General features: G+C 33.2%; 1 protein-coding gene across 1 annotated transcript; it reads left to right on the top strand.

Moving 5' to 3' along the window:
• The first annotated feature begins 221 nt into the window (after positions 1-221).
• On the top strand, positions 222-3047 carry LOC104247911 (gibberellin 20 oxidase 1-like). Its single transcript, NM_001302582.1, is given in 3 exon segments — positions 222-880; positions 1411-1732; positions 2458-3047. Coding segments are annotated over 3 exon segments (1134 nt in total). The 5' UTR covers positions 222-341; the 3' UTR covers positions 2731-3047.
• Positions 3048-16909: the final 13862 nt, after the last annotated feature.

Raw genomic sequence — 16909 nt, 5'->3', positions numbered from 1 at the left:
AAATTCTTATAGTTACCCTACAAAGGAAACGCCAAAACACTATCGGGAATCGCTGTCCTGTCAACATACAGAAAAGACAAATAACTTATGGACCAACATGTAATTTAAAACATTGATAAGCCCTTCTAAGCAAAGTGGTCAATTTTGGAGTTCCTGCTTTCTGTGTTAGAGACATACCACAAGGCCTATAAGATTCCAATTTTTGTTCACCTATTTTCCCCATCGAACGGCCCTTTGGCTTTTCCTTTGTCACAACTCTCTTTTAATCAACTCTATTCCCTATCTCTTACTACTTTTATCATCTTTTCACTATCAAATATCAAGATTTTAAACTGCATGCAATGACCGTTGATTGTATGATCACAAGAAATAAGTTTACTATGCAACGAACATCAAAAGAGCCATTGATTTTTGATGCCTCAGTAATGAAAAATGAGTCGAATATACCAAGCCAATTCATATGGCCAGACAACGAGAAACCTTGTGCTAATGCTCGAGAACTTCATGTACCACATATTGACTTAGGAGGAGTACTTTCAGGTGATCCTTTTGCAACAAAACAAGCAGCTACCCTTGTTAATGAAGCATGTCAAAAACATGGTTTTTTTCTAGTTATTAACCATGGAATTGACACTAATCTCATTTCTAATGCACATCGTTACATGGATTTGTTCTTTGAATTGCCACTTAATGAGAAGCAAAAAGCTCAAAGGAAAATTGGTGAGCACTGTGGTTATGCTAGTAGCTTTACTGGAAGATTTTCTTCTAAGTTACCTTGGAAAGAAACACTTTCTTTTCAATATTCTGCTGAGGAAGGATCGTCCCACATAGTTGAAGATTATTTTCAAAGGACAATGGGTGAAAATTTTTGCCATCTTGGGTAAGAGAATGCGACTCTTTAACCTTTCCTTATATTCGTCAATTTAAATAAAACTCTTTCCTTTTTAGTCTGTTCCAAATAGAATATTGATATCTTTTTATAATTGGAAGCTTTTTTAACTTTAAACTTCCTATTTTACCTTTAATGACACGCTTTTATACTCGTAAAAACGTCATGGCAAAGATTACAAATTTTAATCACAGATAGTCTTTCTCAGGGATACTATTTAGAGATTAGCCAATACTTATTTTGTCTTGAAATTTTTACACAAAATCTTAACTTCAAGATAATTCAGAACATTTTTATTACTGAAAAACTAAAATTCAAAGCGCAATGGCTAGAGTGGTTACCTGGTTTCATTTCTACTACATTTGATATATGCCCAAAGTCTGTCTTTTTTTCTTTAATTATGTGTCTAGTTGAACACCACCATATAAATATAAAAATAATAGGGGGAGAGTAACTTCCGTTTGAATTGTTTTCCCCTCTAGTCAATTATATTAATTGTTTTTTTATTTGTTCTTTTATAGGAAGGTTTACCAAGATTATAGCATTGCCATGAGCACACTTTCTCTAGGGATAATGGAACTATTGGGTTTGAGCCTTGGTGTGAGCAGGAACCACTTCAAAGAATTCTTTCAAGAAAATGAATCAATAATGAGACTAAACTATTATCCACCATGTCAAAAACCAGAGCTCACTTTAGGAACAGGACCTCATTGTGATCCCACATCATTAACTATTCTACATCAAGATAGTGTTGGAGGACTTCAAGTTTTTGTGGACAACGAGTGGCGCTCCATCACTCCAAATTTCAATGCTTTTGTGGTTAACATTGGCGACACATTTATGGTAAGATGTCATTCACTACTGTTAACGTACATTACATAGCAATTTGAGTGCTTTTTTGAAAGACAAATATGAGTGTTTACGTGACAAATAGAGATATGGTTGTTTGCTCGATTATGTTTCATTGTTGATCGTTTCATCTAAAAGTTTAAATGATTAGAGAAGATTATGATTTTTTTGACTTAATTATATCCTTAAACTATCCTTGTCACGTGCAGGACTAACATATTTACATGTGTTATAATACATCAAAATTTTTGCTACTAATGAGTGGCGGTGTGAATCAAACACAGAACTTATGTCTATCCGACTATCACATTAAAGCGTGTGATCATCTTATCTTAAACTTTACTCTATTATAATTTAAATTTTTAGCTGAGATGATCACACTTCTAACAATAACATGTACTACTGCATTATATATTAGTACTTTGAAGTTGGGACTTAGTGTAGCAAAGCTAGGAAGGTCGCTAATAGTGTTGATCAAAATTTAATACACATGTATAAAAAATAATTTTAACTTATATATGAAATATAGTTTTCTATATATATAATAATTTTTCAATGAAGAATGTACAATTGACCCTCTTTAGTGTATGCGGCTACGCCGACATGATGCCTTTTGTTACTCTTGTGTATATACCACTACCACCTAGTTAGTTGAATTTTGGGTAAAGTGAAAATAGAAAAAGTTCAATGCTGTAACAAATGGATTTCCCTTATGGCAGGCACTATCAAATGGAAGATACAAAAGTTGCTTGCACAGAGCAGTGGTAAACAACAAAATACCTAGGAAATCTCTTGCTTTCTTTCTTTGTCCCAAGAAGGATAAGGTGGTGAGCCCACCAACTGAATTGGTCGACTCCAACAATCCAAGAATATATCCAGACTTCACATGGCCAGCCCTCCTAGAATTTACACAGAAGCAATACAGAGCTGACATGAACACTCTCCAAACTTTCTCCAATTGGCTTCAGCAAACAACTACACAAGCACTTTAATTTTTTCTCTACTAATTCCACGACGTACATGTTATCTCTCACCAGCAAAGGGCACCGGATAATTGCACAAGTACTTTAATTGGGACCTAGGCTAGCCTTCTTGTACATCTTTTGGTGCATTTGTAAGTTAATTCCCAAGCTAGGAAGGAGCTGGAAAATGTCAGATCTCTGCTTGGATCTTCTGGAGTTGAAGACAATACGGTGAAAAAGGAGAAAAAAATAATTCTTAGGACTATGTTTTCTCGCCTGATAACGACCAGGAGTCCAAAAAAGAGAAAAATGGAGGACATACAATAGAACAAGGGAAAAAATAAAAAGTGCTGTATGAATCAATTTTGTAATTTATTTGACTCATGATGAATAGAGAATAAAGCCTATTAAATACGTAGCTTTTACCTATATATATCTTATTAATTCTAGATGCACGACAAAGTATATAGGAGTATCCAATTTAGTCCCCTCATTAAGAGAAACTATTTAAATAAACTCATTGCTTTTAAATCCTTTGATCTTTCTTTTGTAGTATTTCTTTTACCTATATATATATATATATATACTCCCTCCGTTTCAATTTATGTGAACCCATTTGACTGGGCACGGAGTTTAAGAAAAGAGAGAAGACTTTTGATCTTATGGTGTAAAATGAAACACATATATTTTGTGTGGCTATAAATCATTTTGTAAAGGTAAATTGTTTCCAAATAAGGAAATGAGTCATTCTTTTTGGCACGGACTAAAAAAAAATAGGTTCACATAAATTAAAACGGAGTGAGTATATATTTTGTAATAATGGTGTTGTAATTAGTTTACACAATCTCAAATATTTCATCGAATATCTTATCTGCTATCTATAGTCAGAGTAAAAATATTCAGCTCTACAAAACTCAAACATAGATGAAAAAAGTCACCTAGTGTGTTGGGAATGACGTAAGCAATACTAGCTTCCAAAAGCTTTTGCATGCTAAAACTTGAGGATCATAATTAGTAAATTCCTCTTTTGGCCTTGGTCTATACAAGAGAAGTACACAGGAGATGTCCTTGGATATTTTCTAATGGTCTTTAATTGGCTACATTTGTATGCAGGGGCGAATGTAGCTCAATAATATCGGTTCAATTGAATCCATAACTTTCGATGCAGTGTATAAATTTATATACAAAAAACTACTAAAATCACAATAAATTATAAATATGAACCCATAGCTTTAGGATATAATAGTTTCAATACTAAAAACCTTAAAATTAAACCCAAAAAATTTAAATCTCGGATCCGCTTCTGTTTGCATGGACTCTCACAAAAACCAATATATAAGAATGGAAGATAATATAAACGAAAAAAGAAAGCAATAACGATGTTATAAGTGTCGAAAAGATCCAAAGAGGAAGGAGGGGTCCACTAAATGAATCATTCGGAATATTAGTAGAATAATATACTAGTTTCCAGTCGAAAGAAACAGGAGTCCACCTCTCTCAGGAAGAATCCATATACCAGTACAGTAGTACTGAAAATGGATAGTTTTTTTAATGAAAAATAAATGGACAGGTTTCAATAATTTGGTTTTATTTATCCTTGGGAAGTATTTTACATCTGGAGATTTGGAAGTTAGTGATTCCATAAAATGCCAAGAGAAACACCTAGGACACTGTCCTGCTCTGTGTCTTTGTGTGTCGCAACATTCTTCCATTTCAGTAGTATATCCTCTTATAGGAGCTGGAGGGTAAATATTGAACACTGCCGGATGCAGATTCAGAATTTAAACTCAAAAGGTTTAACCTTTAAAAATTTTAATATTGAACGCATTATATTTTTAAAGTTATGATTTTATATCTACTATTTATTGCAATTTTAGCAGATTTTTACACATAAACTTATGTTTTGTATCAAAAGTTATGGGTTCAGCCGAATCCATCACCTTAATGCTATATATGCCTCTGATCATAGCAAGGGCAAGAACGAGCACAATCAACAGTCGTAGAGAATATAAACATTTATATACATTCTGTCACGACCCAAAAATCATCTAGTCGTGATGGCACCTAACCCTAATACCAGGTAAGCCAAACATAGAATAAAGTAACTCAAATGATAGATTATTAATAACAAGAGATAAATTGACTAAATTCTATACAACCTCTCAAGGACTGGTAGTACAAGTCATGAGGCCGCTATGATTTGGATTTACAAACCGAAAAAAAATACAATATATGTTTGAAATTTTCATAAATAGAGTTTAAGACCTAAACTACCATGAGTAAGAGATAGATTGAAGCTGGAACGCTGGAACTTCTTCAGTGTAGGGCCTCATCTCCCACAGCTATGTAGCTCCAAGATCTGCACATAAGGTAAAGAACTGTAGCATGAGTACAACCGACCATATATATTCAGTAAGTATCTTAACTAACCTCAGTGAAGTAGTGACGAGGCTTTAAGTTAGAAAATACTCACTTATTATTTTTACCTGTGCAGATGATAAGCAAAAAGAGTAATACGAGAGAAGTACGCAGATAATCACGTAATAAATGAAACAATAATACAAATGACAGAGGGCCCTTGAATATCATTACTTCTCAGTCCCACAACATCATACGGTAACCGAAAATAAAAGACCAGATTAACCATAATACATCTCCTTTGTTGCGGCGTGCAACCCGATCCCACATATATAATAAATATTATTGTGGCGTACAATCCAATCCCAATATCAGATAAACACTGTTGCGGCTTATAATCCAATCCCCTATATATATCAAATATTGTTGTAGCGTACAACCCGATCCCAATACACATAATAATAATAATATTGCGGCGTGCAAACCGAACCCAATATACATTATAATACTATTGCGACGTGCAACTCGATCCCAATATCAAATATTATCATATGAAACCATAACAACAACCAAACACAGGATAAGATCGAAATGTAACATTAAGAAATCGAACACGCGATATTCAACTAGGTAATACAACTCAAACGGAGAAGAATGAGCGGTCCAATATCAAAGCTAGCCTACCGTATATAATGACAAGGCTTCCACAACACATAACACACAACCAATCTAAAAGTCACCCAATCCAGCTAAACAAGAAGAGTAGAACATGAAACGAGTAAAGATGTTATCAAGTAAGGACAGGGATCAAATGAAGGCATTCAATATTTGAAATCATGCAGCAAGTAGAAGCATGTAGCAAGTAAAGACATTTAATCAGTGAAGGCCTATGGTAGGTAAAAGCATATAGAGATGAAGACATATAGTAAGTGAAAACACGTAGTGAGTGAAGACATGTAGCAGGTTAAGGTAGTTAACAAGTAAATCACGTGATTAGAAGCATGTAACTTGTATGGGCTAATAACAAGTAAAGACATGAATTCGAAGAGGATGTGTAATATAAGTAAATAAAGTGAAAGAACATGTGTAACAATATAAAGCACAGGTGTAACAATAAGACAAGGTAAAGGCATAGCTATAATAGTAACTGACCAAAAGGAAAAATATAGTGGTAACTACTAAGGGAACTCAAGCGGAAGGTATTATACAAAATATCAAACACTAATAGAAACCAAAGAAAGGGTATGTAAGAACTTAACATATGAGTGATCATAACAGAAATTCAATTTTCTTCCTTTTCGCATGGTAATAACCACAAACCATTCTCATTTCAAACCGCACGGCAACACTCATCGTGCCAACATCATACTAACCGCACAGAAATACCCATCGTGCCAAATATAGCCCAAACGCCCCAATCACCATCTCTTAATACGAATAAAGAAGCTCGTGTAACATGATAATAATAGGTATAGGTATAGATTCCTGATACTACGATCAAGTTAAGTATGCTAACGAATTTCGAAAACAACATATTAAATACTTTGTAAGGTGTCGTAAGTTCTAATATGATTTCTAACACAGATAATTGAGTTTACTAGTCATGAAATTAAATTAAGCATACATTAAGGGATCATCAAGTTCAGCAAAAGCACTAAGAAGCATATAATTTTCCCCTCCTGAGCATGGAAACCCTAGCACATGCATATACGTTTGTCACCTCGTATATGCATCACCCCTACATGTAGCAAACAATATCAATTAGTAGAAAAAATTCCTCCAACAAAGCTAGACAAGACATATGCCGCATTTCGAAATAATTTTCATAATCCAATACCGTCTTCCATAAAAATAATCTTCAAAATGATCAAAACCTAGTCAAATTGTTACGTCACGTACTTTAATATTAGGATAAGTCATAGTAATCCATATGAGCTTGAAGGGAGTAAGTATATTATTCCGCTTTTAGCTACTAATTTATCTCGGGAGGCAAGGATGAGAATTTATTTTCTACATTATACCAAGAAGGTGAGAATTGAGTAAGAGATCCCTTAGAATGAAGAGTGAGTCGGAAATAAAATTTGAAAAAACAATATCGCAGTTTTAATAGGCGACCTCCTATTAATTTGTTCTCAAATCTAGTTTCACATCATGACTCAGTCAAGGGAATTTGGTAGTATCAACATGGAATAAACTACAAACTCTTTTCATGTTTGCACGTGATAAAATATTGTAGAATTTCTCATACCCCACGCAAGGAAATCGAAGAATAAAAATCCTTGAAGCTGAAGGATCATTTATTAGTTTATCTATGTGCAAAGTTTGAAAATTAAGTAAAGTACTACGTCATTTTTAACAGGTAGTAAATCCAAATAAGTTCGAAGGGATTATGTCTATTAGGAGGTTATAGAAGGTTTGAGACATTATTATTATGAGACCCTGTAAGTTTACAACCTTGAAACTGTTAGAGATTATGTTAATGTGGTATTTCCTTTTAAGTGGAGTATTATAGTAAAAGTTTTATAAGTATAATTTTGGATAGTTACCATTCTTACTATTTTCGAATATGGTAAATTATAAATATAATATGAGAAATTTATGAGATTTTCTTTATTGTAAATATAGAAATTATTTTCTCACAAGAAAAGAAGGTTATCTTTCTACCATTATAAGAATTAAACGTACGAGAATTTTTACTCTTTATAAGAGACTAGGAAAATTATAAGTTAAGAAAATATATGTATTGTTACATGGATGTTTTAGTAAAATAATAGTGTATGTATTGATTTTATATGGTACCACATGACCACGATAGTATGGTATATATAAAGTGTCTTAAAAAGTAAGTAATATTTTAAGTAATTTGAGATAATTTTTAATTACGTGGACATTAATCCACATGTAAGAAGCTAGAATGAATAATCACGATTTAGTAGGTGCACGAGGACACAATATTACAGTCACTGCTCTACACTAATTGACACCTAGAGCAAAAATCTAAAGAAGCCTAGAATTGAAACACGCTTGTTATCTTTTCTTTTACTTCACAACATGTATTTTTGTCACTATCCTACTAGCTATACTTTAGAGAATTATTCCTAGAAGGAGAACCTGAAGTTTGGAAACATACATTCTAGTAGTTAGACCAGGAACAAAACGTGATCATCCAATTCAAAACTGAATGAGAAGAAGCAATGTAATTTTGAAGCCAAAATTTGACTACTTTCATAGAGCAGATACTTTCATGAACCAAAAAGAAAAAAGACTTGGTGAAAGTACTAATGGATAGAGAAGAAGCAAGAATTACGGAAGAAGATTATTACTGAAATGATTCAAAATGTCAACACAATCTTGAATTATGTAATAGCAACGTGACTTGCAAATTCTAAGGGAGTACCTTGTTAGAGGGATTGTCAAGAGAATCAACGCAGATATGTTAAGATTATCCTTTCTTTCTTTTTAGCATGATCTATACGACATGAACAAAACGAGAAAACGCACAATTTCCATAAATGCCTCTATTCATAGAAATACTAGGGGTGTCTACCTGATTCTCCGTGTGAATTATTATTATATCTTTTGTTCATGGGTCTATGAAAAATATGTATTTGATAAAGTTTATCCGAAAGGTATATTGATTTTTATGGCATTCCGAGAAGATTTTATTAATGTATTTCATATGCATTTCATGCATTTATGCACACTGACCCATGACCAGATGACGTTATATACGCATATATATATATATATGTATATATGTATATATATATATGTATATATGTATATATATATATATATGTATATATGTATGTATATATATGTATATATGTATGTATATATATGTATATATGTATGTATATATATATATATATATATATATATATATATATATATATATATATATATATATGTATAGGGGATATGAGAAAGGTTATGGCGTCATATACACACCACCACCTGATCAGTTGGTATACGTTGATGATTTGTCCACAGTGACCGAGATGATATGATGGGATGCCCTCAGAGGAGTGATGATGTTATGGCATTATATACGCATATATATATATATATATATATATATATATATATATATATATGGGATATGGAAAAGGTTATGGCGTTATATACGCACCACCACCTGATCAGCTGGTATACGATAATGATTTTGCCCACAGCGGCTGAGATGATATGATGAGATGCTCTTAGAGGCTTGATAATGTTATGAACACATGTACCTATGCATGACATGACATTCATATGCATATGCATGACACTATAAGTATTAAATGATATACAGAGTTATCCAGACTTACAGGTTGAGTCATGTACTCCATGTTTCTTTCATGTCCTTTATATATCGATTTACATGCCTTACATACTCGGTACGTTGTTCATATTGACGTCCTTTTGTTGTGGACACTACATTCATGCCTGCAGGTATAAGTAATCAATTTGATGAACCCTCATTGCAGACGAGGTTAGCATTCAGCGAAGGATCGGTAAGACTCCACCTCATTCGGAGTGCAGTCGAATCTACGAGCCATCGCGTTAGAGTTTTACTTTAGACTTATGGGTAGGTCGGTACCCTGTCCCATTTGATGTCAAATAATCTTAGAAGCTTTGTAGACAGAGGTTCAGTTTGTATAGTATGTCAGAGGCCTTGACAGCCCATAAGTATTCATGTCTTAAGAACAATAGTTTATTGATACAGTGTTGCCCACTTACAGTTATGCACTACGAGTTGTTGCCATGTTGGCCCACGATAGTCACAAAAAGAATGAGTTACAGAATGGTTCGCTCGGTCCAGTACGACACCGGGTGCCGGCTACGCCTCCCTAGGTTCGGGGCGTGACACAAATATCATCCAACGAAGTCAAATAATGCTAAAGAAAACATCCCCAATCAATAAAGGTTCAATCTTGGCCGAAATTCCAAAAGCCAACCCTGGGCCCGCTTGGTCAAATCCCAAAATTCGGGCCAAAACTCGATTATTCATTCAACCCCAGAGCCCGATTATGTGATTTATTTTGAAATCCGACCTCAATTTGAGGTTTAAATCTCCATTTTACAAAATTTCCAAGTTCTATCCAATACCCTAATTTCTACCATGAAATTCTTAAATTTGATGTTAAAAACTCATTAAAAGTAATAAAATTGATTGAAAAATAGTTAAAGATGCTTACTAATAAATTTGGGAAGACAAAGTTCTTCAAAAATCGCCTTTAGAATGTTTAGGATTGAGAAATGGCGTAAAATGAGCTAATTCCCGATTTTTTCCTCTTTTATCCAGTTGATGGTATCGCAATTGCGGACTCTTTTTTGCAAATGCAATGCCCTGCAAATACAATAGACTGATCGCAAATGCGATCGATGCATCAGGCCTAGAGAACTCGCAAATGCGATATTTTTATCGCAAATGAAAAATGCCCACCTTCGTAAATACGGATAATTGTTTCACATTTGCGAAGCTGCCAAAAAGGTCCCAGTGGTAGCAAATGCGACCAAATTATTCGCAAAAGAGACATCCCTCTCCTTCACAAAAGCGAACTTCTCCTTGCAAATGTGCAGTCCAGTCCTCGCAAATGAGATCCAATGACCACAATAGCGAGGCTCACAAATGCGAGCCTGATATCTCAATTGCGATATCTGTCGGCTTGCACCAGCAACGCCACCACAGTTCAAAAATCATCTAAACTCTTCAGTAACACATCTGAAACTCACTTGAGCCCCTCGGGCTCCAAATCGAATATGCACACAAGTATAATAATATTATACAAACTTCACTACAAGAAAAAGATTTTTTAGGGACCAATATTTAGCGACGAGGTATGAATCTGGTCCCTAGAAGTACACTAGTAAGGACGAGAATACTACTGGTCCTTAAATCTCTAATTTTTTAATTAAAATATTAAATAGCAATAAAAAAATTTATAATGTACGGTCCTTAATTATAAAAATTAACCGGGAGAAAGTGGCGCCATACCCAAATTGGAATAAAACATAATAAAATTAACCTAAAAACTCTTAACTTTTATCAAACCTAAATCTACCTTCAAGTCTCATCTCTCTCACTACTCATAGAAGTAAAAACCCTAAATCCCTTAAATTTTCATACTTCTCTCAAAGGCATTTTTTTGGTATGTTAAGAAATATTTTTCTTGGTATGTTAAGGAATATTTTTCTTTTATTTGTCTTACGATAGGTTTGCTAATCTCATATTTTGCAGGTTTGGGAAAAATATCAAGTTGAAAAATTGCTACCCATCTTACCACAAGTAAGCACACTTTCTTTTTCTATACATCTTCTGGGCTAACCTTTTGTTATTGTTTCTCAATAACCCATTTTTGCAGGTTTGTGAAATCTTTATTTTTTAATTTTTTTTGTTGGTAGAAATTGATTGCTAGTCAGCAAATATTTTTACAATCAATTTCTTTTCTAGATTATATTTGCTTGGGTGTCCCTTTGTGAATTGTTTGTAAAAGCCTATGCTTTGTTTGTTTTTTTTTTCCTTCAAATTTGTTCTTCCACTGCTATAATCTCTGTTCTTATATTTGAAACTTACGCTTAGAATAATTTTTGGTTTTATTCAAGTTGGAGTAAGGATTTGTCTGCAATTGTTTATGTTCCATAAAAATTCTGATCTTTACTTCATTTTGTTTAAATTGTTTGTGAGTGTATTTCTATGTTTCAGTCCCTTTTTAGTAGGAATTTAGTATTAGATTTTAGCGAATTTTTTCCCTTTAGCAGTAAATATTCGAATACAATACCTGATGCCTAGTGTTGTGCTTCTCTTTTAAGTGGAATGATGTGTTCTATCTTGTTGTAAAGCTATCCTAGATGAAATTTTTTATTGCTGTTGCAAATGACATTGTTGGTACTCTTGCAACTAGTGCGTTACTTGGCTTAAAAGTTGTGTTTTAGCTGCAACTAATAGTGAGACTGCTGCAACTAGTCTCAACTAGTAAATATCACTATTACAACCTGTAAGACTTCTCTCAATAGGCGAACATCTAATAATTAGACTACAACAACTAGTAAGATCATCTTAATGTAATTTGCAGTTGCTGGCTTACATTCTTTTTTTTAGCTTTTCACTGTAAGTGCTATGTTAAATTTTTGGTCTTTATTGGATTGAAGAGGTACAAATTGCTTAATGTGTTAGTAAGTTTAAAAAACTTGTTTAATGTAATATTTAGCTAATTTTTCTCCACTTCTCTAACTTTTAGTAAACTAGTCTAGGAGTTATCTTTATTTTTTAATGTCCTTGGATCAAAGGAGTTAAGGAGGGAAGACTTGGAGCAAATTGAAGCCCAAATTCCTCTAACTCTTTGCAAGTTAGAAAGAATATTCCCTCCATCATTTTTTGATATTAAAGAGGAAAAGCTAAATCACATGTGGGCAGCTATTGAGGTAACAAATATGTCCAATTTGCTTATAAGCTATTTGTTACAACTCAAAATACATTTCCAGAACCTTACAATTTTTTATGCTAAAGTAGTTTTATGATTTTCTTTTCTATGTTTTATCATTTCTTTGCTAAAGTTCTTATGATATGTTTAATTTATTGTAGGATAAATTTGAGAGCGATGACCTAGATATTCATCGCAATCATATTTTGGGATGGATGAAAGAATTGTGGAACAAATGAAGAGGACAATTGCATGCAAAGTACGTGAGGGGTAAACCAATCCAAGAGGCTCTTAAGAATATACCAAAGGGGGTAGACAAGAAACAATGGGAGTGGTTGGTAAAAGAATATTTTTGTACAGAAAGTTTTCAGGCAAAAAGCAACAGGAATGCAGCAAACAGAGCTAAGTTGAAGATGCCTCATCATATCGGCAGCAAGCCTATTAGAGAAATTATTTATCAAAAAGTATTATAATATCTGCTATTTTTGTTTTCAAATATTGAGAAGGCATTATTTGACATTTTTACTTTAATGTGAAGGGCGAAAAGGATGGCAATCCACCAGATTTGGCAACTATTTTTTTTTAGACTCGCAAGAAGAACAACGAACTTGTTGAATCTGAGACAATTATAAAACATGTGGGTTTCATCAATTAAACATGTAAAAACTTCTAGTTATTGGTTCTAATGGGAGTTTTTCTTTATATATTTTGAAGGCTCAAATTCAAGAATTGGTGCAGTCCGAACCATCTCTTCCCAATATAGAGATAGTGGAAAAATGCTTTGGACCTCAAACCCGTAATCATGTATTTGGTTTTGGGGGTGGAGTAAAAGCAAAAGACTTAAAAGATGGCGGTTCCTCGAAGGCCGAATTAAGATCCGAGTTACGTTCTTCTCTAGATCAAAATGAGTCATTGAAGGATCGGTTGTCTACTGTAGAAAATGAGGTGAAAGAACTGAAGGAACTAAAAGAATTTTTCTTGAGCCAACAGTCTAATGTCCACCCTCCGGTGGCTCAACACGCTAATGTCCAGCCTTCGACATCACCATATCAGGAGAATGACCATTGATAAACATACCAAGTTAGTAACAACTTACTCATTTCAAATATCATTTAGTTAGTAAGTATTTATATGCAATACCTGATGTCTAGCATTGTGCTTCTCTTTTAAGTGGATTGATGTGTTCTATCTTGTTGTAACTGTCCTAGAGGAAATGTTATATTGCTGCAACTAGTAAAATCCCTCTTGTCTTTTAGATTTTCACTGTAAGTGCTATATTGATTTTTTTTTTTTGGATTGAAAAGGTATAAATTGCTTAATGTGTTAGTAAGTTTCATGCTACTATAACAGCTAAAGGAGAGTTTTTTAAAGCTGAAAAATCTCCCAGTAGTATTCTATTTAACTTGTTGATCAATAAGCTGAATCAACAAGGAATACCATTGACAACAAAATGCAGCTCAAACCCCATCCATGATACTTCTTAAATCGTGCATCAATTGATTTTTCTTAATTTCAATTTCTCCCATGCTCACCCAGCGTGTGTTACCAAAGAGTTCCACCTAATTGACGTGGAATGAAATAGGTCAATTCCACCTTATGCAAATAATATAGATAGAGACAATCTGCTTCACAGAAGATGAGTCCAATTCATATAGTTAAGAATGCTTGTTTTACTATAGGGAAGTGATAAAAATAAGGCAAACATCACTACTGAGAATATTGTGAAGCAAGAAACGATAGGTGGAGTGGCAAAAAAGAGGATGAGATCAGATTCTGACCCCCAATTATACGGGACTAGTAGAAGATTAGTAGGAGAATTTCATAAGAATATTTTTGATGAGAATGCTGAACCTAGTGCTGGGGACACTGTTATGACATGGCCTAATTATCATTCCCTTGACGAGTCTTCTCGCAGCTTTAAGTCCAAAGCCACTTTTAATGAGGATTCTACCTGTCATATTGATGGCTTGGTAATTTTCTATATCTGCTACTATACTAGTACTGCTAGCTAGGATTAATTATAATCTCTTTTTCTTATTTTGGATTTAACTTTTACAATCAAACCTCTCTATAATAATTTCGTTTGTTCCAATATGTTTTTCTGCTATAGTAAATTAGTGTTGTTATAGAGGAGATATATATATATATATATTATAACATAATACAATAAGCATTTCTGAGAAAAACTTGTTTTCATAGTGAATGACTATTATATAGAGATGTTGTTATAGGGAAGTGTCTGACGGTATATATAAGAATATAAAGATTTTTTATATTATTAATGTAGATTTAACTTATTAGTAACTATTATTTTTATTAAGTTAGCGATTAATATTTATTATAAGGACTCACCTATGATTACCATATGCAAATAAAAGCCTTTGTGAAGTCAATAGAGTTCATGGACTATTTACATGTAAAACATGTTTGTGGAGTCACTGGAGTTCATCAACTTATTTGTATGGTGTTGCACTGAAAAGTGGGTTGGTATGTATGGTGTTACTTGTTACTTGTATGGTGTTGTATTGATTTTGTTTTTGCTGTGAGCTTTTTCATGAATGTCTGAGTGGCAACAATTTATTGAGGATTGATATAATCGACCTCAACTTGTTTGGAATTAGGGCTTAGTCTATTATTAATGGCGAGCTCTGTACTAAAGAGTTTTCTCGTGTATTTACTATGTAGTATATGAAAATTGCTGCAATTAGTGATTTCATCTGCTGATACTTCAAGAAAATAAAGATATGCTATAGCTTCCTCCCCATTGCAATGGTTCTATTTTTTCATGTTTAGCGATCGAAGAAACTTTCACAATTGCTGTGATAAGAGCTTTTGATATGTTACCCGCAAGTGCATCATTTCTGGATGAATACCTACCAAGCTAAATGCATAAAAGCTATCAAACTTTAGTAAAAATAATATATTTCCTTATAGCTTTACTGCTTGATGTTTCAGATGTGCCTTGTGTACATATACACTATTGTTTAGATTTTCATTAAGTACATATAAACTATTGTCTAGATGTTCAACTTGAAACAAAATTTGTAGTTCTTGGTTGAGGATTATCCTTCTAGGTTTTCATAAATGATACGACGGTTATATAACACAGTTTTTCTAATTCATTTTTGTTTATATTTATGCAGCCTCGTTTACATTGCTATTTTATTTTTGAAGTGTATATATATTACACTTGATGAATTTGGACACCTTTTCAGGTAAAAGGTCAAATTATTAATAGAGTAAAATTGAAAAAAAAATATTCAATATAATTTTCTAGTGATCTTTATAATTTCTTATTAAAGGAATTTTTGTTGAATATTTTTTACAGGTTATCAAGATGCGGGTTTTGAAGACATAATCAGTAGACCTTTGCTTTGCTAGGAATGTTGGACAAAATATCATATTAATTTTAGGGATGTTAGCTAGAGGTACTTTTGCTAAAGGAGTGTCCAAAAAATATTTCACCATGATTGTACAATGCTACTAATTTTTTGTCAGTAATTATTATATATGAAACCATATCTTTTTTTCATTATATTATTTTTTGTGATTAAATTTTCTATTTGTAGAATCAATATATCTGATTTGAAAATTTATGAAAAATTAGAATTTTGGACCACCCATGCTTGGTCCTAAATAAGATTAAGGACCAGATTTTCTTGTCCTTAAAAGCGTTTTACGACCGGTAAACTTGTCACTAAATGTTTGAAGGCGCTAAATATTATATGACATTGATTTGCAATAAAGACCATATTTTTGGTCCCTAAAAGTATTTAAGGATCACATTTCAACTAGTCGTTAATACCTTTCAAGGACTAGTATTAATCTGGTCGCTAAATACATTTAGGGACCAAATGTCAAACCCATCGTTAATAACCTTTAACGGCGGAGGATCTAGCGACCGGTGACGACCAGTTTTAACTGGTTGATATAGATATTTTAGGACCAGAAATAAGCTTTTAGGGACCATCATTCTCATCCCTAGAAGTCATTTTTCTTGTAGTGCTTGCTCCCTCATTCAAATCACCAAAATAACATCAATCGACAAGAATTGATCAACAAAACTCAAGATTTTCAAGTTTAAAACCAAAATTTTCAATTTTCACATAATGTGTTGAAATGGACTCGGATCACCCGGGACCCCAACCAAACATACGTATAAGTCTAAAAAAGTCATACGAAATACCAGAATCATCAAAATACTGATCCGAGGTCGTTTAGTAAAAATATTGAAGCGAGGTCAACTCTTGTTATTTTTAAAGTCAAAAATCTCATTTTCTCTAAAATTTAACGTATTTTTGAAAAACGGTACCAACCACGCACGCCAATCAATAAACATTAAAGGAATCCATGGGAGGCCTCGAAACTTTAAAATTAAAGCTAGTACTCAAAACGATCTATTGGATCGTTACACATTCAGTATAAGAAAATTTTAGACTATC

This window comes from Nicotiana sylvestris, chromosome 11 (assembly GCF_000393655.2).
Source record: "Nicotiana sylvestris chromosome 11, ASM39365v2, whole genome shotgun sequence".
NCBI classification, from domain to species: domain Eukaryota; kingdom Viridiplantae; phylum Streptophyta; class Magnoliopsida; order Solanales; family Solanaceae; genus Nicotiana; species Nicotiana sylvestris.
Note: the sequence above shows the minus strand (reverse complement) of the source record. Positions and strands in the feature narration are given on the sequence as shown.